The sequence below is a fragment of the Mirounga angustirostris genome, unplaced genomic scaffold (genome assembly GCF_029215605.1).
Source record: "Mirounga angustirostris isolate CCGP_5_RB_7025 unplaced genomic scaffold, mMirAng1.0.hap1 SCAF_7, whole genome shotgun sequence".
NCBI classification, from domain to species: Eukaryota; Metazoa; Chordata; class Mammalia; order Carnivora; family Phocidae; genus Mirounga; species Mirounga angustirostris.
Window position 1 is genome coordinate 62,977,073 of NW_026991715.1, and position 26,340 is coordinate 63,003,412.

General features: G+C 39.3%; 1 protein-coding gene across 13 annotated transcripts in view; it reads left to right on the top strand.

Moving 5' to 3' along the window:
- ATG10 (autophagy related 10) overlaps nucleotides 1-26,340 on the top strand; it is a 232,731-nt gene that overhangs the window by 196,537 nt on the left and 9,854 nt on the right. For 6 of the 13 annotated variants that reach the window (XM_064596329.1, XM_045897657.3, XM_045897666.3 and 3 more), the window contains 2 exons: nucleotides 22,236-22,333; nucleotides 22,953-26,293. In XM_064596329.1, the coding sequence (XP_064452399.1) occupies nucleotides 22,236-22,333; nucleotides 22,953-23,052 (198 nt within the window). In that variant the 3' untranslated portion in view covers nucleotides 23,053-26,293. Of the gene's footprint in view, nucleotides 1-3,187; nucleotides 3,570-22,235; nucleotides 22,335-22,952; nucleotides 26,294-26,340 lie in introns of those variants that run through there. The other 7 variants (XM_064596322.1, XM_064596323.1, XM_064596326.1 and 4 more) reach the window with 5 other exon arrangements.

A 26,340-nucleotide genomic window follows, 5' to 3' on the forward strand; every position in this document is an offset into this window, starting at 1 on the left:
GTGAAACCTGGAGTGAGGTGCTGAGCCTCTCTATGCCTCAGTTGCCTCATCTGTAAAATGGTAACAGTACTTCATGGAGTTGTTACATGGATTAAATAAAATCAGAAATATAAAATATTCAGGATAATTCCTAGCACGTAGTATGCAACCACACAATAAATATTAGCTATTAGTGTTGTTAATGATCTTATCTCAAGTTGACAATGAACATTGTCTCCATCAATGATGTCAGCAAATTCGGTACTAATATGTGGTTAGTATAGAACATCAGCTCAAATAACAAATACCATTATCCTTATGTAGAGATACGCTCATATTTTTTGCCATCAAACAATCCTCATTTGGTGGAGCATTTGGTGATTGTAGCTTTATGGAAATCTGCCACTGGGGTAAATAGCAACCCACATGGAGATTGCCCCAGGCTCTGGAAGGTAGAAGACATTCTTCAGGATTTCAAAGGCATATCAGCTGTGCCACTGCATAGGCATGAGTAGAACTGTCCATGCCAGGATAACAACCAAGACATAGTGTTCTTAAAGGTTTCAAAGAAAACAAGTATCATGCTTAAGAACTTTAGTCACACCACCTCTGATACAGTCTTAAGAATAGCATTGTAATTTGTATGCCATATACTTGGTTTTAACAAGGCATTTGATTCTATTAAGCACATTGGTAGGTTAGAACATTCTGCAAAGGCAGGCTCTATGGGGAAGTTTATAAGCAACATTTGTTTACTCTGCGAAGAAATGATGGTGAGAGTTATAGATGCAGACAGAGATAGCAAATGCATTTACAGTGACTAATAGCACCAAACAAGGCTGCATTCACTACACCCATTATCATCTGCTATCTGGTTTTTGTTTGTTTGTTTGTTTTAAGATGCCCTTTGTCACCTTCAAAGATTGTGATTCAGGTATTAACATGAGGGTTAGGTCAGATAAGAATGCACCCAATCTCTGCCATATGTAGATGACAAAAGCAAATTATTATTTAGAATATAAACAACCATATTACATATTGTCTGCATGCTGATGACTGCACACAGGTGGCTCAACATCAAAATGATGAATAACAGTGGTTGGGTTGGTTTGCTAAGTTGTGCATCACTTTGGTCATGCTGTCAATCCCCAAGCAGAGAATGCTTCTCTGAAATTTCTCTGGATAACCCCTGAAAGTTAGGGAGAAATTTTATCACTCCAGTGGCATCATCTCTTGCCATCAATCCGCAATAACCAACGAAGAGAGATTTAGTGGCGGTGTGTGTACGAGGCACTGTGATGGACAGCACTGGTCAGAAAATAGAAATCTATAACATGGTCCCCCTTTCCAGAGATGGGGTGATAATTCACAAGATTACACAGCAGAATTAATCGATAATAATAAGTTATATAATAAAACAGCTCTAAAGAGGTGTATAGGCAGTATATGAAAAAGTACAAGATCACTGATAGAGATTATAAGAAGAGTTTTATTGTGAGCTGAAATGGTTCTAGAAAGACTTCCTGAAAAGAGAAAGGCTTGAAATTGCCTTTGAATATTTGGTAGATGGAGAGGGAGGTGAAGGATTATTCCAGGTAGGGGGATCAGCACAGAGATGAGGAAACAAGGTAAACTGAGAGTAGAGAACAAACCCAACTGAAAAGAGTGTAAGGTACGTGAGGAGCTAGGTTTCTAAAACTAGGAATTGCATACCTTTGAGGATATGCAGTAGTAGGTCAAGGTGTGACAAGACCACATCAGGATAACTGTGGGTTTCTAGAATATGAGCAACAGTAGAAGCTTTGTTGTTTTATTTGCTGCTATGTCTTTGGGCCTTAGAGTAGTTCCTAGCATATGGTGGGTGCTCAGTGGAGACTTAACTCTTGTCTGTGATTGGGGGTACTCTGATAGAATGTAAGGCTTGAAAAATAATTGGTGCCAGCTTGCAGGGAAACTGAATGGAGGGCCACACAGTTCATGCTTCATAGTTTTGGGTTTCTTACTTAAGGGTCCCAAATCCCCAAGCTTCAAGGGTGTATGTGAACCCTTTGAATCGTAGGCAAAAACCTGTGTGCATTATGCATTATTGCAAAGTCCACAACCCTTATTGGATATTGAAAGGGATAAGTGCCCCCAAAAGGTTAAGCTTTGCTTAATAAGTAGTGAGTAATAAGGAATGATTCTGAGCAAGAAAGTGACATAAAATTGGTAATTGGAATGATGAATTAGGTATCTGTGCAGGGTGAGAGTGGAGAGACTGGAGCAGAGGAAACCAGGAGGCTGTGTCAGGCTGGAGGGAAAGAGGGGGTGTGTGGGACTGGGCTGTCTTCAAGGAGATAGAGGAAAGGGTTGAAGGGGGAGGGTAAAGGAGCGCTATACTTTGGGGGATACTGACAAAATGTTTGTGGAGAATATAAGGAAATGGGAGGCAGTGAAGTTAGAATCAGTTTCCAAAGAAATCAATCGATGAGTATTTATTTATGCAAGCCTCTTGAGTCTTCACCATTTTGATGTAAGACTTTTGCGTAAAGACTATTCTTTTTACAACGAGAGCTTAGCTTTTCCTTGCAAGACCTAATTGGAAAGATCCCTCTCCCCACCCCAAGTATTAAAAATAAGGACATTAGGGCACCTGGGTGGCTCAGATGGTTAAGCGTCTGCCTTCGGCTCAGGTCATGATCCCAGGGTCCTGGGATCGAGTCCCACATCGGGCTCCCTGCTCCTTGGGAGCCTGTTTCTCCCTCTGCTTCTCTCTCTCTCTGTCTCTGTCTCTTGTGAATAAATAAATAAAATCTTTAAAATAAATAAATAAATAAATAAAAATAAAAATAAGGACATTAGAGAATTGTAAGCTGCGAACTCAAGTGAATGCCAAAATTCAAATAGTTTTTTTTTAATTATCCGATTTCAAATTTCTGGTTAAATTCATGGGAGTTGAAATACCTTCAGATGTTTTGGATGCTTCTGTTTTTTGCAGGTGTTCAGTCGACCAGTTGGATAATTAAGCTCTTTTATTGTCTTAGTGTCACACACTCCCACCTCGAGAGATTTCAAACTTTGTTGTAGCTCAGAAACAGAGTCCCTCACTGTCTCACTGCAAACTAGTTTGGCCTGATCATATTTAATGAGAGAATATTAGAATCCTGAAAAATAACATATTCCAGCTGACCATACAGTAAAAAAATGAAATCTTGTACCTTCCTCTCAGGTGCTACAAAGATTTCGGGACCATCACACTATGGGAATGTTCACATGTGCCCTTGATCACCAAACTCAGTAGGAAAAATGAACCTCCTGGGCCCTAAGTGAACCCCACCTAACTGCAGTTTATCACATCTGGAAGGCAGAGGCCAAACGGGAACTATGGAAAGGAGACACTGTGTTCAAAGATAAAAGTACTTTGCTGTCCAGGCGGATTCCAAGTCAGTCCATCTGTCACAAGTGATCTCAAAACCAAAATGGCTTTGGCCCTATTAGCTGACGGTGAATATGGCTGTGGCAGAACCACCTGCGGGCCTCTGATGCCGTTGCCTCTGCTGAAGCCCTTTTCAGACAGCCTGGTGCCTTGCTTGCTGGTATCCACACAGCAGGTATATTAAGGAGCATCTTCATGCCTACTGGGTGACTGGATGGCTCTCTGGCGGTCTCTGGTGGCGAATATTATATATGCGTCTAGAGGGAACAGCTGAAGACCTCATTAGAGCAAACACAAAAACAAACATTTGAACAAATATGCTAAAATTCTCTGGTATGAACCTAAGTCCGATAGTAACTTCTAGTTGTTAGCTCAGAAAGATCATGGTATCATTTATGTATGACATAGATCATAGATCTCATCTTAGAATGAGTTATCCATATAATATTTAATCTCTCTCTCCCTCCTCTCCTCACACCCTCCCTCTTCCACCAACAAAAACTCAATTTCTCCAATAGTTCTTCTAACAGGCAATTCTCAAGATATGCCTGTGGGTGTATATAATTTACTGTTAACTTTTTGATAACCAGCTCTCTGTAGATCTGAACATTAAACATCTCAATTATTACAGTTACAAATGTCCATTTTAGCAATTTGCTATTGTACCAGTTAGTGAACTGGACATACTGAGTTATTATACCAAAGAGAACTGCTATGTGTACCTCAACACATACATATCTGGGCTGCATGTTACTAAGTATATGAGGGTTCTTTTTAATTCTTGGTGTAGTGTATCTAATCAGTGACATAAACATCATCCATTAGTCAGTTCAGCCTTCCCTGAAGTATTAGTATGCTAAACAATCCTATTACCAAAGCATTATTTTGATACTTTATTAAAAGTCCTACAGCTCTAGCATTGCTATACTCAAACATAGCTTTATGCAATTAGGATTATAAGGGAAGCTTTATTACAATGATATACAACTTGTATCATTCTAATAAAAGTTCCTGTACATAGCAATGCTTTAATAACGTTGTTTCTGTAACAGTGATTCCTTAGTAATGGAGCTTCTCTCATGGCAACTTCATTGTTAGAAAATGATTTCAGTAATAGAAATGCAAATAAAGATTTTGAGAGGAGGATTTTATGCATGGCTCTATTACTGACCTGCTATCTTTTCATGCATTACATCTAATCATTATGAAACTACCATGTAGATTATAGTTATGCTTATTACTATCCGGTTACATTTTAGCATTTGTGTCCTTCCAAATTATTGAAATTAACTGCCATTTTAAAATAAAATTCAAGGGTTAAAATAATTTAAATTTTAATTAAATTTTGTTTCGAAAGCATTAAAAATGTTTCACAAAACCTCTAATTTGTATTGTATCAGAGATTGAGTAGACCAGTTGCATTCAAACTGGAGTGTATGTACCCTTGTGTGTATGTGAAGACTTCCCAAAGGGTGTGTGGGTATGGAGAATTTTAAAGGAATTAATTTCCAGATCTTCCGCTTCCATATGCACCCTCTCATAGAATCCATCTGTCTGAAAAGGCACTTGTGGCCAAGATTTTCCTTTCCCACTTTCCCTTTTTGCCTTTCTGCCACTGTACAAAACAAAGGCGTACCTCACACCCATCCCAGCCCTTAGCATGGCGTATTGCTCAGCCAGGCCACTAAAAGGAACACTTGGACACCCCCTTTATTTTAGCCCCCCTTTTCTGGCCTCAATCTCTATTTTTTAAGAGTCAAGACGTACCAGGCAGTGGTTAAGTGACTGGACTGTGGAGCCAGAGGGTCTGTGTGCAGATCCAGGCTCTGTGACCTTGAGGTGTCATTTAAGCTTTCTCAACCTTAGTTTCTGCATTGATAAAATGGGGTTAATAATAGTAGGGTGTTGTGAGGATTGAATGGATTCATAGATGTATGAAAAACATATGACCTGTAGCACACACTAAGTGATGCTACTGTGATTTCCAAAAATAATTCACTTTTTATGTTTATTTTTACCAAATTTTATAACATATTTAGTTTTGATTAACTGATTACTATTAATAATTATAATGACAACACAGTCAGTTGTCTTAGTTAATTTAACACTTAGAGCAAAATGGTCATGGGAAATTTCGGAAAATGAATTCCTTTCTTTTTTGTTTACAAGAATATGATCAATAAAAAGCTTTTAAGCATAAAATATACATTAAGATAAAGTTCTTTGACAGAAGCAGAATGGAGATGAATTCAAGGAGAAAATATAAAATATCCAATTGTTCATATATTTTTAAAATGAATGATGGTAGGTATCATAACACTGTGGCGTTTATTTTCTTTTGAGTACATTTAAGAGAATGATATAACATTTAAAATTGTATATGTATAAAAGCATGTATTTAAAATGGTCAATATTTACAATACACTGGAAATGACACCCTTTGCAACTATTTAAGGAAAAATTTAGAAGTCAACTTATGTTCCTGTTCCTGGATGTGTGTGTGTGTGTGTGTGTGTGTGTGTGTGTAAAGATTTATTTATTTATTTATTTTAGAAAGAGGTGGAGGGGCAGAGGGAGAGAGATTCTTTTTTTTTTTTAAGATTTTATTTAGTTATTTGACAGAGACACAGCTGAGAGAGGGAACACAAGCAGGGGGAGCGGGAGAGGGAGAAGCAGGCTTCCCGCCGAGCAGGGAGCCCCATGCGGGGCTCGATGCGGGGCTCGATCCCAGGACACTGGGATCGTGACCTGAGCCAAAAGCGACGCTTAATGACTGAGCCACCCAGGCGCCCCTAGAGGGAGAGAGGATCTTAAACAGACTCCACGTTGAGTGCAGAGCCTGACGCGAGGCTCAGTCTCACAACCCTGAGATTGCAACCTGAGCTGAAGCCAAGAGTTGGACCCTTAACCAACTGTACCACCCAGGAGCCCCAGTTGATATATATTTTTAAAGTGTAAGTGTGTATAAGCAAAAATGCTCAAAGACATTGGAATAAAACACTGACTTAAAGAAGTAAAGATGTAAGTGAAAGCACTGGCATAAAATCACCTTTTAAATTTATGTTTTCAGAGTACTAGGTATTAAGAATATAGATATTAAGAGTAATATCTTCTTTATCAAATTGGGAAACTAAGTACAATTCTAGAATTCTGAGGCTTCCCTGGTGGAAAGTTGGATGGACTCTGTGTGAACTAACTTGGCTGAGTATCTCCAGTGCTTCACAGGGAAGGCCAGCGCGTGGACATCACACATACCCCCGACTTGACTGCTGTGCATTGCCTGGGAGAGAGCCCTTGTCTTTGAGGGGGGAGCTGGATTTGTCCTTTGATCTGTTTGTAGATGGGCCCACCTCAGAGTGGATCTTGTCGTGAGGCCAGAATGGGGAGGCTGTTCTGCTTGATGAATGCTCTGGGAGTTTTACATCGTGCTGGAAAAGCAGCTGTTACTATTACTAGAGGAGCACCAGCTAGGACCAAAAAAAAAAAAAAAAAAAAAAAATTAGTAGGCCTCATGAGGAACATGCTAAAAATAGTGTTTTCAGTGTAAAAAAATAAAAAGTGTTGAAGAAAATTCACATTCCCTCAGGTGTGTTTACTGCCAATTAGATTTAAATCAGTTTGACATTCTTCTTTCATGCCATGCTGCAAGATGAAAGTTTGGATACCATTTTCTTAGTGGGCAAGTTTCATGACAGCATATCCATAGTTGTAATCATAATGAATATACAATGTTGTGTGCTGGTTTTTACACTTAACATTATTTTCCAGACCCTTGCCAAGGAAACTCAAGAGCTTTTAGAGGAGTGTATGATAATACTATAGCCATATTTATACCAACTGCCACAGAATCTGAAGAGAGCATGCCCCTGAGACCCAGGTACCATGTTGTTGGAGACTCGGGTCAGATAATCCAGGCCTCCTCTGAGAGATTGAAGCTTTGGCATAGCTTTCTGAGAAGTTGGTGACCCTGCCCCAGCCAATCTGGAAAAACAGCATCAGGGACAGAAGGTGTTTATGAGCATTTGAGAGAGTCACCCAACCCTACCCTGAGCCCTAACCCTTCTCTGTATGTTTGTTCTCCTATACCAAGTCATCAATTCCCAAGGGTTGCGTCCTATGGCCAAGTCAAAAGTGGCATAAAGCCTAAGCTAGTTGCCTAGAGTCTTCATAAAGTCTGTGTGATGTTCCTGTGAAATATTTCTGAGAAGGATTTAATTCTAACATTAAGATGGTGCTACTTAAAACAGTGAGGGACTGGACAAGTAGTTTGTATTGGTGGCAATATACATTGGTTTAATAATTTTGGAGGGAAATGTGGTAATACAGATTAACAGCCATATAGATATCCCCACTGGGTTTTTACTTATTCCTGAAATGTTATTATAAGGAAATAATCCGTAATCCATAATACACACACACACACACACAATGTATAATAGTATAAAACTGGAAAATGGTCTAAATAACAGAGGAATAATGGTAAAGTCTACTATATTGGCCAGATGGAATATTATATAGCTAAAAAGAAAGTTATAAGGAGTATGCAAAATACAGAAAAGTGTATATGATATAATGTTAAGAGCTAAAAGGAAAAAAATGAATCAAAAAATGATATATTCACTGTGTACATAACTATGAAAGATAAGTAAATAGATCGGTATCAGTAAAATTGGGAAGAAATCAACCTTTAAGAGAAAGGAAAAACAAAAACTTAAGGATGACCTAGTCTGAAGCAATCATAAGATTTATTGACTTCACTGGTGTGAAGGGACGTATGAGAGAATAATAGTGATCTCTTAGCTAGCCTTGAGTTCATGTGGGAAGCCTGCACGGATTTCCTGGTACCAGTTTTCTTTTTCAGTTTTAGACTCTCTTTTTTGTGTCCTAGACTTACTGAAGTAGATCCAAGCTATAAAAATCAGTTCTTAAAATTCTAGCAGAAGTTACTATGGAGAAATGAAAAAAGTGGATTTGGTTGGGAAATGGGATTAGAATGTACATTTTTTTATCCTAACATTGCTTACATATTTAATAAAATATCTTTAAAAATAAGTAGCTGCCATCCTTACCCATAATACTTGTTTGCACAATACCAAGATACAATTCTCTGAAGAAAATCTGTGATTATAGTTTTATATGGAAGTGTGTAATTTCTTAATACTATAGCCTATTAGTAGCATTGTTTTTATTACCTCATTTCTAATTATTAGTAGTCTAAAAAGTGGGAGCAATTATAGTAGCTAAATTTTTATGTATCTTTGCCTAATATTTTTCATTATTAAACAGGTAATAACAGATTTGAAATGGGTTTATCACATCCTTAGGAATTTTCTTCATGGAGTCTCTTTTGAGAGATCTTCTAAAGAGTAAAGCTAATTTTAACTTAAATCACTGGGAAATCTGCTTCTGGGAATAAAAGGGATCTTTATATTACCAAAGTTGAATAAGAAGCAGGAAGGCAATACATAACTGTTAGTTGTAAACTAAGGTGCTTTTATTAGGAATTTACATTGATTATATTTATCTGAAGAGAGCATTGTGATATTTTTAAAAAAATCATCTTGAAGATTCATCTGTATGTCTTTTTGTTGCTTTAAATTGTGTTTGGCACCGTTCTAAAAAGTAATTATACTAACAGACAGCTATTTTATTTTGTGTTGCTCATAAAACGTCTTCCTGTATGATAGTTGTCAGACATTAATATCTGATTATCAATGAATTAGGTTGTTTGTGAATTTGTTCTTGAAAACCCTTGAATTTTATGATAGCTGATTCACCTCACTATTTTTTTTTTAAAGATTTTATTTATTTATTTGAGACAGAGAGAATGAGAGACAGAGAGCATGAGAGGGAGGAGGGTCAGAGGGAGAAGCAGACTCCCCGCCGAGCAGGGAGCCCGATGCGGGACTCGATCCCGGGACTCCAGGATCATGACCTGAGCCGAAGGCAGTCGCTTAACCAACTGAGCCACCCAGGCGCCCCTGATTCACCTCACTATTATACCCCAACATCCCCAGCTCCAAAATAGTGTCACTGTTTTAGTGAGTATCTCAGAAATAGACTTAGTAAGCCAAAAATTGTCACCATTATGTAATATAGTAGAAGGGGGGGAAAAAAAGAATTAATGCTTGGAAAGAACAAGCTCCCAGTTGTTTTCCTTTAAGACAAAAATACAATAAATGTAATGCCTGCAAGTTGTTTCATGCTGAAGTGCTGCATTTAGTCCTTAGCAGGCTTGGCAATGGCAGGGAAAGACTCCGTTCTATTCTGGAATCTGGACATGACTCTTAGCTCCATGATTTCTGAGTGCTGTGACCTTGGATAAGCTACCCCTCTGAGCAGTTTTCTAGAAGATGGGTGGAGGCTGAATGAGGGTTCTGTCTGGCTCTCCCAACACTTAGGGGTTTGACTAGAGAGAGACAAACTGAGAGTGTCCTCTATAGACGCCACCACCCATCAGGTATTTTTAAAAAATGGATGTTTCCACCAGAACAGAACATTTTAATAAAAACGTTGATATGGAACATAACGAGGTTTTTAAACAGAGACTTAGAGTCCTTTTGTCTTCATTTAAATCTGTTTTATTTTTCTTTCTGTGACACTATATAAAAATCTCATCAATATACAAAATCATTCTGAGCCTCAGATTTTCTCATTTTCTCTGGATGAGAGCTTTGATTAGCTTTTTACAAGTTCTTCATTAGTAATTGGCTTGCTCTTTTGTTTTTGTTTTTGGCTGTTGTCTCTAATAAGTTTCTGTTCTATCAAAGAATTCTTTGAGGATGGTCTGAAATATGCTATCCTGTGTTATGTTACAGAATATTACAATTTAATATTCTTTATAAAATGCAACCAACAAGTGCTATCGGGATTAAATGTTCATTTCTTCTTTTTGATGCTGGTGGCTGGGATGGGTTGTTCAGTCTTATCATCATGCCTGACCTAGTTGTGCAGCCATTCCTGTTTAATTAATAGACATTTACATAAGCTCTTTTTCCCCCAGCAAGCTTCATAATGGTCTTGTTGGTTATCTCCTTTCACCCTGTGAAGTATCAGCAGTGCTGTCTCTATTTTGCATATCAAAATACAGAGAGATTAAGTAATGTACAGCAAATGGATAACTGAAGAAGTTTGGGAACTCAGAATTCTGACATATTAATGGTGTTGCTTAAAGCAACAACCCATATAGAGTCTATAAATATATTCCAACTCTGCTTTCTAATCCAGGAGTTGGAGTTGGGACTGTCAGCAGCCCTTTGTAGATGTATGCAGGAGTGGGAGAATTAGTTTCTGGACTCCCTCTGGAGCCACGAAAGGAAAGTTTTTGTTAGCAGAGGAGCTGGTATCTAATAACTATTGCTGTGATGTTTGTAATTTTTAATAAAAATTCTAGGAAACCTGGTGGCTTCTGTGCAGCATGTGAATTTGAAGAACTCTCCTTTTTTTTTTTTTTTTTTTAAATCTACCTTTCCAAACACCATTAGGGTTTTATTCCTAGTTAACTGGCCACAAAATATCAACAGGTGCAACTTGAGCAAAGGGTAGCTTCCCTGAGCTCCCCGTCTGTCCAAGAAACAGGAGAAACTTGCTGACCTCTCAGGGTACTTGGGCACGACTTTGATTTCTTTCCCACTTGAATCTATTTTTAAATATTCTCTCACTGTCTTTGTAGCTGTTTCCTCACACACTCATTGGGGATAGATGTCTGTCCTGGGATATTTCTTTCCTCCCCCCATTTTTCCCTGTCTCTTTTCAAAACTATAAGAAAGGATTGCTTGTACTTCAAATACTGCTTCTTTGTCTTGTCTAGGTGTTGATTACTTCCAGAGAATTCTTTGGATCTTACAGGGATCGCTTCAGTTATTTAACGTCACCAACACAATAAACAAAAGTAGGCATTTTTGGGGCGCCTGGGTGGCTCAGTTGGGTAAGCTTCTGCCTTCGGATCGAGCCCTGCATCAGGCTCCCTACTCAGCGGGAAGCCTGCTTCTCCCTCTCCCACTCCCCCTGCTTGTGTTCCCTCTCTCACTCTTTCTTTAAAAAAAAAAAAAAAAAAAAAAAAAGGCATTTTTCTTCTCTAACTTTACCAGACTTCTCAGTCTTACTTAAAAGATGGAAGTTTGTGTGTCCCTCACTTAGCTCCCTTCCCACTAAACTTGGAGTAATCTCTTTCTGTCTTAGAGCCTCCAGCCACAGGCTTCTCTCCCTCCGCCCCAAGTGCTGCCCGCTCTTTCAGGCCTAGATGGGATGAAGCGCCATGTCTTCGGGAAGTCTTTGCTGGCCCTCCTCCTGCCAGTCAGAACTGACCTCTCCTTTCTCTCAATTCCCATATTCCTGGATTGCTACCTTTTGAGTGGTACATAATCTGTCGTGTGTTATAGTGATTTCTGTAACCCTTGAATCTTGGATGCCTCATGAGCGTGGGGAGAGATGAGGAGTGGAGAGGAGATGTTCTATTCCATTTGACTCCAGGTCCCTCTGAGCTCATAAAAATATACACCCTGTATACAGTCTGGTGTTTCCAACTGCATTGCACTCAACAGAGTGTTATGGAAACCCCTCACGTTCCAACAAGCATTAGATTTGCAGGATGAAATAGTAGTTGAGGAGGCATCAGGATCTCACCATGAGTATCACTCCAGGGAACAAAGAGTCTTTCCATCCATGGGTCCTCAGGCCTGGGCTGCCTCTCATTTATCGGCGAGCTCATCTCTGGCCTCCAGCACTTGCAGGCCTGCCTCAGGATCCCCTGCATCTCACAGTGGGGAACATATTCTTTACTAGTGCCACTGAGATCCTTACAGTCTTCTCTGGAGTGGGAGGCCTCCTCATGTCTCTTCTCCAAATGATGAAAAGAAAAATCCCTCCCACAGAGGGTACCTCTCTGCCAGCTTTTCTGGTTTCTGCTCACAAGGCCCACTACTCCCCACCCCTCCACCCCCTCCAGCATCAGGTCAAATGAAATTTCTGTTCTCCCTAGGGATTTCTTCTTCCATTCTCTTTAGAAATCCTAAGTGGAGGGGAATGAGTGGTGAAAAACATATTTGACCTTTGGAATTCTCTCCCCTAGAGGTGCAAACCAGGACTTTGAGTATTGGGGGAGCAGCTGGATTGTAAACCTCAGGAGTTGAGATAATGGGATGTTCTTTTCTATCTTTCTAGTACCTAAAACTAGACTATAAACTCCATGAGAGCAGATTTTGCTTCTGTCTTGAGTATGCTTATATCTCCAGTGCCCAGAACAGTGCCTGGCATATAGAATTATGCTTCATAAATATTGCTTTGGGTAAATGAATGGGTGGTTGGATAGATAGATGGTTGAATGTTTAGCATGGAGTCTTACCCACAATAGGTATTCAGTGATATTTGTGAATGCATTAGTGAAAAACACATGAACTGATAGAGGAGTGAGTTAAGTAGAAAGTCATGAGTTTATTATATATTTTAGTAGTGTTTTTTAGTTTCTTAGTCGGGGTTACACACCTTAGGGGGATATTGTGGTGTGGCAGGGAGTAGGCTAACTCAGAGAATTAAAATATGCATCTTGGTACATCAATTTTTTTCAGTAGTAATATAGGATATTATTTTTTGTGTGGAAGCCAATATATAGATTTTAGAATGCATTGCATAGTTGTTTTTTTTTTTAAAGATTCATTTATTTATTTGAGAGAGAGAGAGAGTGAGCAGGGGGAGGGGCAGAGGAAGAGAGAGAATCCTGAAGCAGGCTACCTGTTGAGCACAGAGCCCGATGCGATGTGGGGCTCAATCCCAGGACTCTGAGATCATGACCTAAGCCAAAATCAAGAGTTGGCCACTCAACCGACTGAGCCCCCCAGGTACCCCAGTTGGCATAAGTTTTTATATGGAGAGTTATTCCTGACCATGCCTTTAGACCCTCTCCTTTGTTCTTAGATGCACTTTGGAAGAAATATTTGGGAAAACAGATACTGAAGTTCTTATCTTATCTGGAGACTCATAAATGTACAAAAGATACTGTCCCTGGTTTTGTGACAAGGAGAGAAAATGTTTCTTTTCCTTTCACGTCCCCACAGCGGTATAGGGGGCCACTGGTGCATTCCACACAAATATCCCCCATTATTTTATTTTTATTTTTTTAAAGATTTTTATTTATTTATTTAACAGAGATAGAGAGCCGAAGTAGGCAGAGCGGCAGACAGAGGGAGAGGGAGAAGCAGGCTCCCCGCCGAGCAGGGAGCCCGATGCGGGGCTCGATCCCAGGACCCTGGGACCACGACCCGAGCCGAAGGCAGCTGCCCAACCGACTGAGCCACCCAGGCGCCCCTATCCCCCTTTATAAAACAGGCTGTGTATGCCGATAATTTACTTTGGCACAGTAGCATGTATTTGTCTATGCAGTAATTCCACTAATATTTATTGAGTGCCTACTAGGTGAAACGCACAGTTATGGATGCTGAGATTAAAATAGTAATCAGAATCCTTCCTGTCCCCTTGAGGAATTACAGTCTAGTAATGGAAGATTCCTGTAAACGGTCAATTACCTATGCAGAGTGGTGTGGAATTAAACAGTAGGCTTAAGCAGGAGGTGCAGTGGGAACAGAGAGGGAGGGCACCTGACGCAGGATTGGGGTAAAAGAAAGCTGAGATCTGTAGGAGAAATGGGCATTAATTAGTAGGTGAGAAAAGGCAGGAGGGTATTCCAGACAGAGAGAACCTCATGTACAAAGGTTTAGAGGTAAGAAAAAATAGTGTTTTGGGGGGAACAGCAAGTAGTTACTGGTAAACTGTACATAAATATAAGTAAATATCTAGTTTTCTAATTCTGAATAGGATTTTTAAACATAAAAATGATAAAAGAAATAGAAAAAATACAGATTTAATTATCTAATACTACATTCCACATGTAAATCATCATGAGCAAAATTTAAAGACAATTAACAATCTAGAAATTTAAAATATTTTGAATATTTCAGCATCTTTTATGGGAGCTGGTGTTATTTGTTTATAGAGCGCTCTATTACTAACATTTGAAGACTCACAGTGATGGCTGAGTGAATGAAAAGAATTAGTGTACTCAAAAGTTATGAAAGAGCTAATACCCATTAATAAGAAAACCCCTGCAAACCCTCACTAGACAAATAGTAAAGAAAACATGAGCAGATATTTTAACTTGGGAGTTATCTTTGGCTCTTTCTTTTTTCTCGTACAGCATATTGAATCCTTCAGCAAATCTCGTTGGCTCTCCTTTCAAAATAAATCTCAAACCTGACCATTCTCCCCCACCCACAGTACTATCACTGAGTACAGGCCACCATCCTATCTGAGCTACTACACCACCTCCTACCTGCTCTTCTGCTTCTCCTTCTCCAATATCAAGACTAATACTTGAAACTGTAAATCAGAGTATGTCACTTTCTTCAAAATCTCCCCAAAGTCTCTCCATCACACTCAGAATAAAACTCCCAACCTTTTCCGTGTCTTGCAAGGTGCTCCATGATCTTACCTTCTGGTTATCCCTCCAGTCTTCCTTTTGCCACTATTACCCTTCATTCCAACCGGCCACCTTGGTCTTCATACTGTTTTTTGAACACTCCAAGCACCCTCCCTCAGGAGGATCTTAAGGTCTTTGTCCTTGTTGTTCCCAAACTGAAAATACTCATTTCCCAAAGAATTACATGGCTTGCTTATTACTTGGTCAGCTCTCTGCTCAAGTGTTACCTCTGGCAAAGAAGCCTTCCCTCACCAACTTGCCGAAAATAGCATGCCTCCCCATCATTCTCTATATATTAAAATTTTTTTCCTCTTACCCATTGGACCCTTTCTGCCTTACTCTATATAAAGCATGTAAAAAGAATAAAAGATGTAGACCCAGAAAATTCCTAATTCCTGAACATGTGAGTATGGAGTTGGAATCCCTCTTCTTCCCTCCCTATCCCCAGGCATCAGAAAAAAGCCTATCTAAACTTCTCTGGAAGGACACATTTATAATCCTAGGCCTCAAAGAATTACTGTATTTATAGTTCTACTAGGTCACAATTTAAAAAATACAGAATTTATAACAAGCCACTAAAAGGGAAAGCTAGCAAAAACAACAAACTATAGTATCAGATACTCAAATTCATATGTTAAAATTTTTTGGTGCAAAAATACAAAATAAATATGTTGACTGTAATTCTTAAAATAGAAGAAAATACTGACAGTATAATTCAGGAAGAAAAGACTATCAAAAATGATCAGGTAAATTTAATAAACAATCAAATAGAACTTTTGAAAGGAGAACATCTAATTAGAAAGCCTAAACTAAAAAGCAATAAATATAAAGGAAGCATTAATGTGTTAGAAGAAGACTCTGAAGAAATTATACACATTGTAGCAAAAATTGAAAGATGATAAATATAACAGGTTAAGAGACATTACAGAGGGAGGAGGACAAAGATGTGTCTAATAGGAATTCCAGAAGGAGGAGCTGGAGGGAATAAAACAGAATTAATATTCAAAAAGCTGATGCTGAGAATTTTCCAGGATTGCTGAAAGGACTCTGATATTCAGATTCAGGAAGCTTAGTGAATCCAAGCAGGATAAATGAAAAGGAATCCACACATGGACACACTATAGTAAAACATCAAAGGGAGAGAGAAGATCTTAAAAGAAGTGACAATGTGGGTGCCTGGGTTAAATGTCTGCCTTTGGCTCAGGTCATGGATCCCAGGGTCCTGGGATCGAGTCCCGCATCAGGCTCCCTGCTCAACGGGGAGTCTGCTTCTCCCTCCACCTCTCCCCCCTCATGATCTCTCTCTCTCTCACTCACTCTCTCTCAAATAAATAAATAAATAAATAATCTTAAAAAAAAAAGTGACAATGTGACCGATAGTTCACTTCCAAACAGACAAAAATGGAAGCCAGGAGAAAATGGGATAATATATTCAAAGTGTTGAGAGAATATGATTATATCCTAAAATTTTATATCTACAAAAACTTATTTTTCAAAAATGAGGGCAAAGATAAAGCATTAACAATATGGGACATTTACTACCTACAGATCTTCACTAAGGGGTGTTCTGAGGGACATATTTCAATGATAAAGAAAATGATCCCAGAATGAATACCCTAGATACAGGGAAAAAATTGGTAAGCAAAAAGAATAGTCAAATGTGAGTAAATCTCAAACACTGAGTTCAAAACATTAATAATATCTAATTTATGGGATTAAAAAACAAAAGATACAACTGAAATACTGGACAACAGTAGAACAGAAATCAGGAAGGAGTGATCAGAGTTAAACATCCCAGGGTACTTGAATTATTTGGGAAAAAGGCAAATATACTGACTAACTATATTTTATTAAGTAAAATGTTTACTTAAAGATTGTGGGATAATTTCAAATTCATAAAAAAGAGAAAACAATGAGAAAATAATTTGAGCCTACACTCAATTAATCCAAAGGAAAGCAAGAGGAGGAAAAATGAAAAGCAAAAGAAACATTAGAAATAGAATAAGTAAAAAGTTTAAAATAAGAGGTGGCTGGGTGGCTCAGTTGGTAAAGCATCTGACTCTCGATTTCAGCTCAGGTCATGATCTCGGGGTTATGAGATCCAGCTGTGTGTCGGGCTCTGCACTGAGCATGGAGCCTGTTTCAGATTCTCTCCCTCTCTGCAGCTCCCCCCACCAGTGCACTTTGCCCCTCCCCGTTCCTGCACATGTGTGCGTGTGCGCTCTCTCTAAAAAAAAAAAAGTCTAAAATAAGATGGAAGAAATTAAATTATACCAATGATCACAAAGCCTATAAATGAACTAAACACTCCATTTAAGAGATAGATGAAAAAAGTGGATTTCTTAAAAACCTGTCAGTGTTATTTTTATAGAAAACATATCAAACATGAGGATACACATTGAACGGCAAATAATTTTTTAAATGCATAAGGTAAATAGAAATTTGGTGTGGCTATATTTTTATCAAAAGTCCTTTTTTGGGGAGCAGAAAGCATAATCAAAGATAAGTATGATCACTTTGTATTAAAGTTTCAGTTCCTAGGAAAATATATGCATTTAAATAAAGCAGCTTCAGGATATATAAAGCAAAAATTGACAAACTACAAGCAGAAATGGACAGATCAGCTATTATAGGGGAGATTTGAACTTCTCTTGGAAATTCATAGATCAAGCGGATAGGAGTCTAGAAAATGTGGACAACACAATTACCCAGCTTGATCTAGTGACACATGGAGAGCGCTGTAGCCAACAACTCAAGATTCCATATTCTTTATACATATTCTTAAGCACCCATGGAACATTTAAAAACTAAGAACAACAGGGGCGCCTGGGTGGCTCAGTTGGTTAAGCGACTGCCTTCGGCTCAGGTCATGATCCTGGAGTCCCTGGATCGAGTCCCGCATCGGGCTCCCTGCTCAGCAGGGAGCCTGCTTCTGCCTCTGACCCTCCCCCTCTCATGTGCTCTCTCTCTCTCTCTCATTCTCTCTGTCTCAAATAAATAAATAAAATCTGTAAAAAAAAAAAAAAAACTAAGAACAACAAAATAAATCCAAACAAAATATATGTAGGGAAAAAATAGAAATAAGCACAGAAATCTGTAAAACAGAAGACAAAGAAACTTCGTGAACACCAACAAAAAACATATGGCCGGGAGTGGCGTGTAGTAGCCACCGATAAACATCTATCTGTTCGATGAATAAAAAGCAATAGAAAACTACATGTGCGTACATGAAAAAGTTTGAAATTCACCAAATAGTGATTAATTCTGAGTTGGGCAGTTTTAGGTTATCCTGCGTTTACTCTTTGTTCTTTTCTGTATTTTCTGAGCTCTCTGTATGTATTGCCCTTATAATTTTATGAAAACACATTATTTAAAAATAAAAACAAATAGATTTTTGAAGAGATGGGCTAGAGAGGATTAAACGTCCTTGCTGCCACCTCTGGTCAGTGGGGTGAGGCGGTGCAGTGTAAGACGAATTTGGAGGTGCTTCACCCCTCACTACATGGGTGACTTTAAACATAATCCCTTTGAACCCATTCTCCAAAATGGCAAAAAGAAAGCCTTCCTCAAAGAATTATTCGGATAGGTGACCCCGTGCAAAGCACTTAGTACAGCGTCTCATACCGTAGCTGTTCGATAGCCCTGTTCCTTTCCCTGCTTGAGGAAGCAGGCTTAGGGAAATATCCCTCTCCATTTCTAAGGAATGTACCCTGAGTGCAAGGCAAATTTGATCAGTCTGGAATATGAAACTGGATGAAAGCTTAGTATGTGAAATTATATTTGTGCCCTCCTGGAGAGCCAGGAAAATTAAGACACGAACCAAGAAATTCATCCCCTTTATTAGATGTAAGAATGAAGGTGCAGTATTATCATTTCCTTGTGATAGTCATATCTAATAGTTCTGAAACCAATTCACAGTTTTCATGTCAGACTTATTTTATGAGACATTTAACCATTGCTAAATTAAATTTCATAGGAGAATGTGCCTATATAACTCCTCTGGAGTTACAGAGATAGAAATCGGACCCATCATTTCTATTTTCACAGAAAACTATTTAGCAGAACTTTGCTCCAGTAGAAGTGTTTATTGAGTTGTAAGCCTAACACAGTTCATTGGCTGCATGTATTTCCACACTGACATTTTTCTCAGTGCAGATTTGCATCAGTTCATTAGTACTGACAGCAGATGGTAGCACTTTCACACAAATTTACCTTCTGAATTGATCTAAGAAATGTCACTAAAAAGATCCTGACAGTTTTGATGTTCTTCCATTTCTGAAAATGGTATGTTAAACAAATAAGGTGTAGGATTTTAGATTTTTTTGAACTCCAGCACATAATTCCTAAACCAAAAATGAAAGACGGCTTTCATCTCTGATTCTGGCTGTCTGAAGCCTGAGCCTTAAAAAATCCAGATAGCATGAGCCTAAAAAAATCTCCATTGTAGAAAAATGGCTTTTGGAGAATATTATCCAGATTGATTGTCTACACTAATCAGATGGCTCAAATTATTTATAAATTCTCTACTTTGCTTTGAATACAAATTGCTTGGCTTGCAGAAGTAGTGGATTGAACGTGACCGAAAACATAGTATTGGCTCAGGTCATAAGGCTAACTTTGAATTCTGTCACTTCCGCAGAATTAAGATATCCCTAAGATTAACCCCATTTTAAAACTACGGATCCTTTTGGCTTTAGTTAGGGTTAAGTCATTATAAAATTATCGGGCAAGAAGACTTAATATTTGCTAAGTGAATGAATGCGGGTGTATGTGAATTCTAATCACATTGGGGAAACTTTTTATTTTTCTACATTAAATAATCATTATTATATTCATAATAACTCTGTATTCAGTAGTCTTACAAATTTAGAAACAAGGATTTTGGGGTATTTTAAAAATTAATTTTCCATCTGTATTTGAAAAGTAATTAATGGTTTGGTTAATTTGCCACAACTAAGAGAAGCTGTTATATTTGAGAAAGCATTGGGTGTTGGCCATATACAGTTTAACCATGGAGGTGATTATGGATGTTTTTGACACATTGCTAGAAGAGTGGTCATGATTAACAACATACTTAAGGGATTTATTTAACAAGAAGAAGGAGCTTTTGGGTTCCAAGTGCTCTCAAAATCAAGGGGCCCTTTTTATTTTATTCATGGCACTTACTATTATTTGGATTATCTTGTTTCTTTATTTGTTCTGTGTATTTATTGGCTGTCTCTTGCACTGGCATGTAAGTTCCATGGGATCAGGGACTTTATCTCTGAGAAACAGTGATCTCTATTACTATACCCAGAACTGTTCCTGGCAGACATGTAAGAGATGATCAATAGATATATGTTGAATTAATAAGCACTGGTTTAAGGCAGGTAAGAGGAGCCAGAATTAAGCTGGACAGGAAGACTTGCCTTAGGCATAACACATTTGGTTTGTGACCCTAGGGTCGGCTTAGGGATAAGCGGGAGGGGGTAGGGAAAGAGGAGGAAAGAGGGAGCCCAGGCTCTGCTGTAAGAGTCAGGCCACCGGGCAGACTCTGAAGGTGGCACTTGGGAGACATACACCAACCCACACCCAGTGAATACCTCAACCCTCATCACATATATGCATCCCCAAATCTCCACACCCAGTGTCTCCAATACACAGTGGAGGTGCCTCCAATTTCCTGTGAGTAGGTTTGTGCACATTCACACAGACGTGAGTGTTTTGGGGTTCGAGGCTAGAGTTAGCAGCAACAACCACACATAATTCTTTCCAGGGATGCTCTGAGTTCAGCTCCTCCTTGGACCGGCTGAGAAGAGGAGAAGAAGCCAAGAGAAGTTAGGCCCCTAGTCCAAATCCAGCCAACAGGCTTGTTTTATTTGGCCCAGTCTATGTGTTTTTTTTTTTTTTTAAGTGCCAAAATTTAAATTTAGGAAGTTTTACATAAAAATCTGGATTCCTAGGCTATTTTGACAAACGGGAAGACCTGGCACACGGAACCTGCATTCCCACATGGCACAATTGGCTGGAGCAGAGTAGCAATCATAGTCTTGGCTGGGAGCACCCTCTGGTCCCCCATAGTCCCTGTCACTGCTGGTGTATTCAACTGACCTTGCTTCTTCAGGTCACCTGCACAATCTCTGTAGGTATTTGTCTTAGATTGCTTGGGAAGCTATAACAAAATACCACGGACTGGGTAGTTTATAGACAACAGAAATGTATTTCTCTCAATTCTGAAGTCTGAGCTCAAGGTGCCAGTCTTTCTCATGAGGGCCCCCTTTCAGGTCACACCCTTCTTGTTGCAACCTCATGTGGCAGAAAGGGGTGAGCTAGCATTTGGAGGTCTCTTTTATAAGGTCCTAAATCTCATTCCTGAGGGCTCTACCCTCCTGACCTAATCACCTCCCAAAGATCCCACCTCCTATAAGACCATCACCTTGAGCATTAGAATTTCAACATACGAATTTGGGGAAATACAAACATTTAGACCATAGCAGTATTTGCAGTTGCAGTCTTTGGCATAATGGCGAATCCACAATGTAAACGATCAATAAATTTATTGTCAATAATTGCTTTTGCGTCAGTACAATTTGTGCGAGGTCACTCCCTACAGGAAACCTCCTAGGACTCCCCATTGTTTGACAAATGATGTGCATCTCCCTACCCTGGCAGTGAGCTGACCTGTATTTCTATGCAGTCATTCTCTTATAAAGGCAGTGGAGTTCCCGCGAATGGGCTTTTGACTTCCAGAAACAGCCCTATAAGCTTGGGAAAGACAGAAGGATAGAAACAGATAAACAGAGGAACTCAGGAAGAAAAGAGACAGACAGACAGACAGAAGTACAACAATTTAAATAATTCAGGCCATTCTCCGCCTCGTCCCCCTGCCATTCTACCCATCGAACGTGTGCCTCTTGGCACTGCAGTCAAGCTCGAAACAATCAACATGGTGGCCAAGTTTCTGCAAAAAAGTGTGCGAAAGATTTTGATCCCCTTGCAAAGAGGTGAATGAAATACGTTGTTCAAATGGTCAGGCTTTTGGGCTTCGCAGACATCCCTGAGGAAAAACTGGGGAATAATTATAAGCCAAAGGGAAACACCAGTTGACAACGAATTCGAGGGAACTGATAAAATTGATCTATAGTTTGTATCGTGTAAACAAAACCGTGTGCCCTCCTCTCCTTGATTGTACTACTTTATCAGTTCGTAACTCCTTCTCTCCAGCTTTTTCTCATGTTTGGATTATGAATTATATTTCAAAACTGAAAGTGATCTGTATCTTAATTTAGTAACTTGGAATTTAAAACAAACTTTTAACAAACCAGATTGTGTGTTTTAACTTTTTCAAAGTAATTCACACTGGCAATCCCGGACCAACTCTGATTTTTACAGGAGCATCCAATACTTGGGCAACCCTTTTTTGTACTTCATCCCTGCAAGACGAATGAATTCATGACTCCTGTATTAAAGAATTCTCAAAAAATCAATAGGTAAGAAACATCATCAAGATACATTGGCTTTTACTCTTATTTTAAAAATGTAAATGTTTTTATGTGACTCTAAGAGCTAAGCTAAAAAGGAAATATTGTTTGTAATAATAGTAATGGCTAACAGTTATTGATTTTTACTGTGCTAGGCACAGTTCTAAGTATTTTAGATATATTAATATATTGGATTTTTATAACACCCCATGAGCTAAGTTCCATTATTTTACCCAGTTTACAGAGGAGAAAGCTAAAGCACAGAGAGGTTAAATAACTTGGCCAAGTTCACACAACTTGTTCAGTGGTAGACCTGGGATTTGAACCTGGGCATTTTCGCCTAAGAGCCATGCTCTTAACCACTACACTCTGCTAATGCCGTAAATTTTAAGTGTCAAACTGGAATCATCAAGAGGAGTCAGGAGCCTTAATGCCTTGACTCCCCCATTAACTACCTCAGTCTCTTTGGACCTCAAGTCCTTGTCAGGCAATGGAGCTGACATTTGGAAATGCTGGGATTCCATGTGGTGGGCACACACCTTTGAAGGCAGCTCGTCTCTTCTGTTGGTAGTGATTTTCTACCACTCATCCAACATTAGAATTGCCTGTATTTTCACTTGTTTCCTAGGAGTGTCAATTATATCACATCATGGCTGAGCGTTGTAGGGCCAGTTGTTGGGCTAAATCTACCTCTGAGTTATGCCAGAACAGCCTCTCAGGATGAATGAAATGTCACTTGACAAGGTAAAAAGGAAAGCCTGCACTGAATGTTTTGCTATTATAAAGATCCTGTTGTCTCTGTTGCACTTGGGGTCCCTACTGGCCCCATCAAATATTAAGTCTTCTTTCATCTTTAATAGACTGAATATGAACTGTTTGTTTAGGTTTCCAACCAACCAGTGCCCAAACATTTGGGTAGCATTGGACTTTGCTGTAATAACACTCACCCAACTACAGGAGTAGATGACTTTATTTCAGAATTGTTATTCTTGAAATAAGTCTTTACTGTTCAGTTAACCTTCTTTTATTCTCTTAGCTTTTGTTTTGTTCTTGTTCTTCACTTTCTTCTATTAAGCCAAAGACCTAGAAATTGTGGCATGAAGAACACCAAAAGTGTACCTGGCCAGTCCTGGTTTTAATAGGACAAATACCGTGCAATAGTTCAACTCACCAAGATTTTGACATGGATTTATTTTTCCATTGGAAGCAAATGTCTACAGTAACTGCTATGCTGTATTCCTCATCTGGAAGAATTGTTGGTTTGGAGTTGCTTGCTTTGTTTTTCATTTTATCTTGCCAGGGGCTGAAACTAAGATAAAAATGTAATTGTCTCTTTAAAGAATCTAGATTAGTGTCTATCGATGAGTAATGTACTTTAGGGTCACCTGAGGATCTTTTATGACTGCAAGTGCTGGGGTCCACCTCCTGCAACAGCCTCTCTGGGATAGTTCTGACACACCTGCTTCTGGAGAACCTCTGGTCTGGATGTACCTTTAGTGTGGTATTTATTTGTTTTGTTTTGGTCTCCCAATAGGCCTTTTCCAATTCTGTGTATTGCTCCAACAAGCTGGACTTACTTTCTAACATTTGTCTGGGCATTGCCCTGAACCTCCTGGTTGTTAAGAATATCCAGGAGACATGTGTTCACGAGGCAGGCCACTCGGAGGAAGCGGTCAGGGAGAAGGGATTATCGGCTGGCCAATTACAGAAGACTGTGCCTGCACTTTCAGTCTGTAGGTTCGGGGCTGAGCTCTCACACACGGAGCAGAAGTAGAGAATGGGTTAATTCAAACTGCTAGAAAAGCTAAAAGTAAATTTTAAAATGCTGAGCTGCACATATTCATGCTGGGATGAGAGCCTGCTTACATGCTTGCTGGGCATTTTGGTATTTACCACTTAACATCTTTTCAACTTCTGCAGGGATTTCCCCCCGCCCCTCCCAATGTAAACACAGATTTCTCAGCAAGTCATTTCTCAGACCATGTCATTTCTAGAGTAAAAAAAAACTAAATAAATTATAATAATGTATCATCTGGATGATGTACTTGTCTGGAAATAATAGTTATCCTTTGCTAACAGATTCTGAGATGATAGTAGTCAATCACTGTAGAGACAGTGTGTAGGTTTTTTTGTTGGTGTTGGTGTTGTTTTTAAATTAATTTTTTCTTTCTCTGATTGATGAAGACCTTAAAATTCATCAGTAGCAAGAAAAAGTCCTGAAAAACTCTTATAGGTTCTAGAGACCTCCCTCCCCAGATAGATCCCTCTCCTCAGGCCGCTCTGTTTCTTTTCAGAATATTTTGCATTTAAAAAAATCACACATTTAATTTTTGGTTGATAAAAATTTCCATTTTTAAGAATGCAGCTATATAACAGACTGTTATCCCAACAGTTATAAAACATTAGAAAATATTTTGTTTTCTCAAAGTAACAGTTCTTACTCTGCAATACAAAGATTTCCCCTCCGGGTTTCTTCTCCAGTTAATATAATGCAGAACCCCTTCAATCAGAAATAAGGCTGGTTAAAGCTGCTTCCAGCCAATATCCTAAACTCTGCTTTTGTGTAGCCTTGGAAAACTTACTTCACCTCTTTGGTCCTTGGCTGTGTGATTTGTGAGAACAATTGCAATTCTCGGGTCTGTGAAAGCGAAGCATAGAGATCTAGACTGTGAGTTTGGTTACCTGCTAGCTGTGTGACTTGGGCTAATTTTCCTAATCTTCTTTAGTCTTTTACCATTTCTATGTTTAAAGAGTCCCTTAATATCCACCCCCCTTACCTAACCAGATCAGGGAGGAGATCAAAATGGTAAGTCAACCTGAATGTGCTTCATAACCTGCACAATGCCATATGGAGAAAGAGGCGTGAGGGATAATTGGCCCCAGCTCCTGCCCAGCGCCAGCACACCGTCTCCCTCCCACCACATTTCAGGCCTGATTCCTCCCAACACGCATGGGCCCCACATCCTTCTCTGACTGTTGTTCATGCTGGCCCCCACCTGGAAATGCTTCCTTCTCCATCTCTCAACTCAATTCCCAACCTACTCTATAAAATTCACTCTTACAAAGCCATCTCTGACCACCACAGCCACCACTGGTCAGCCTGTCCTTTCATTACGTACTATACTTAATCATATTAGCATTTCATTGTCTCCCTTTCACTCTGATTTCTTCCTCTCCTTGATGATGGATAATAAGTACTGACCCACTTTTTTTTTTTTTTGGTATGTTGTAAGGTGGCATGCACAGAATAGTTGCTGTCTGTCCCTTGGAAGTGATGGAGGGAAGTAAGGCTCTCAGTCCAGGGATTCGAGTCTGTGGGCGAGAGGCTGTGTTGACCATTTGGTACTAGCTTACAGACCAGGAGCTAAAAAACAAAACTAACCATTCTCCTAACACAGATGTATTAGAACAAAGAGGAAAAAAGGATGTTAAAACTGGGTTTTTGCATCCATTTTTCCTGATAATAGGTATAGTTCTTCATGCTCTCAAGATATGAGGAAATGGAGGTCTGCATTGTCACAACCAGCTCTTACATAATTCAGAGAGCTGATATTCCAGTCAGTTGGGTTTTTAATTTTTTTTATGATTAAAATATGAGAGGAAGAATATGCAAATATTCACTCCACCAGATACCTATTGAGTTCCTCTTATATGCTGAGCCCGAGGCTAGCTGCCAGGGATGGTAAGTGGAAAGACATGACCCTGACTCATAAGAATGCCCAGTCCAGTGGAAAGACAGACAAGGAGATTCAGGGACAGAAGGATGTATGCTGTGGCAAAGGTGTGCAAAGGAAGCACCCGGGAAGATTTGTAGAAGAGGAATGTGAGTGGAGCTGTGAAAACCTTAGGAGTTAGCCAGGTTAAGAATGCAGGAAAGACCTTGAAAATGCATAGGGAAGTGGTCAAGAGTGAGGCTGGCTAGCAGGACTGGGGCCAGGTCTGGAGATCGATTGCCACACTGAGAATTTGTATTTGGTCTAAAAACCAGAAAGAGCCACGGAGGGAATTCAGGTAGA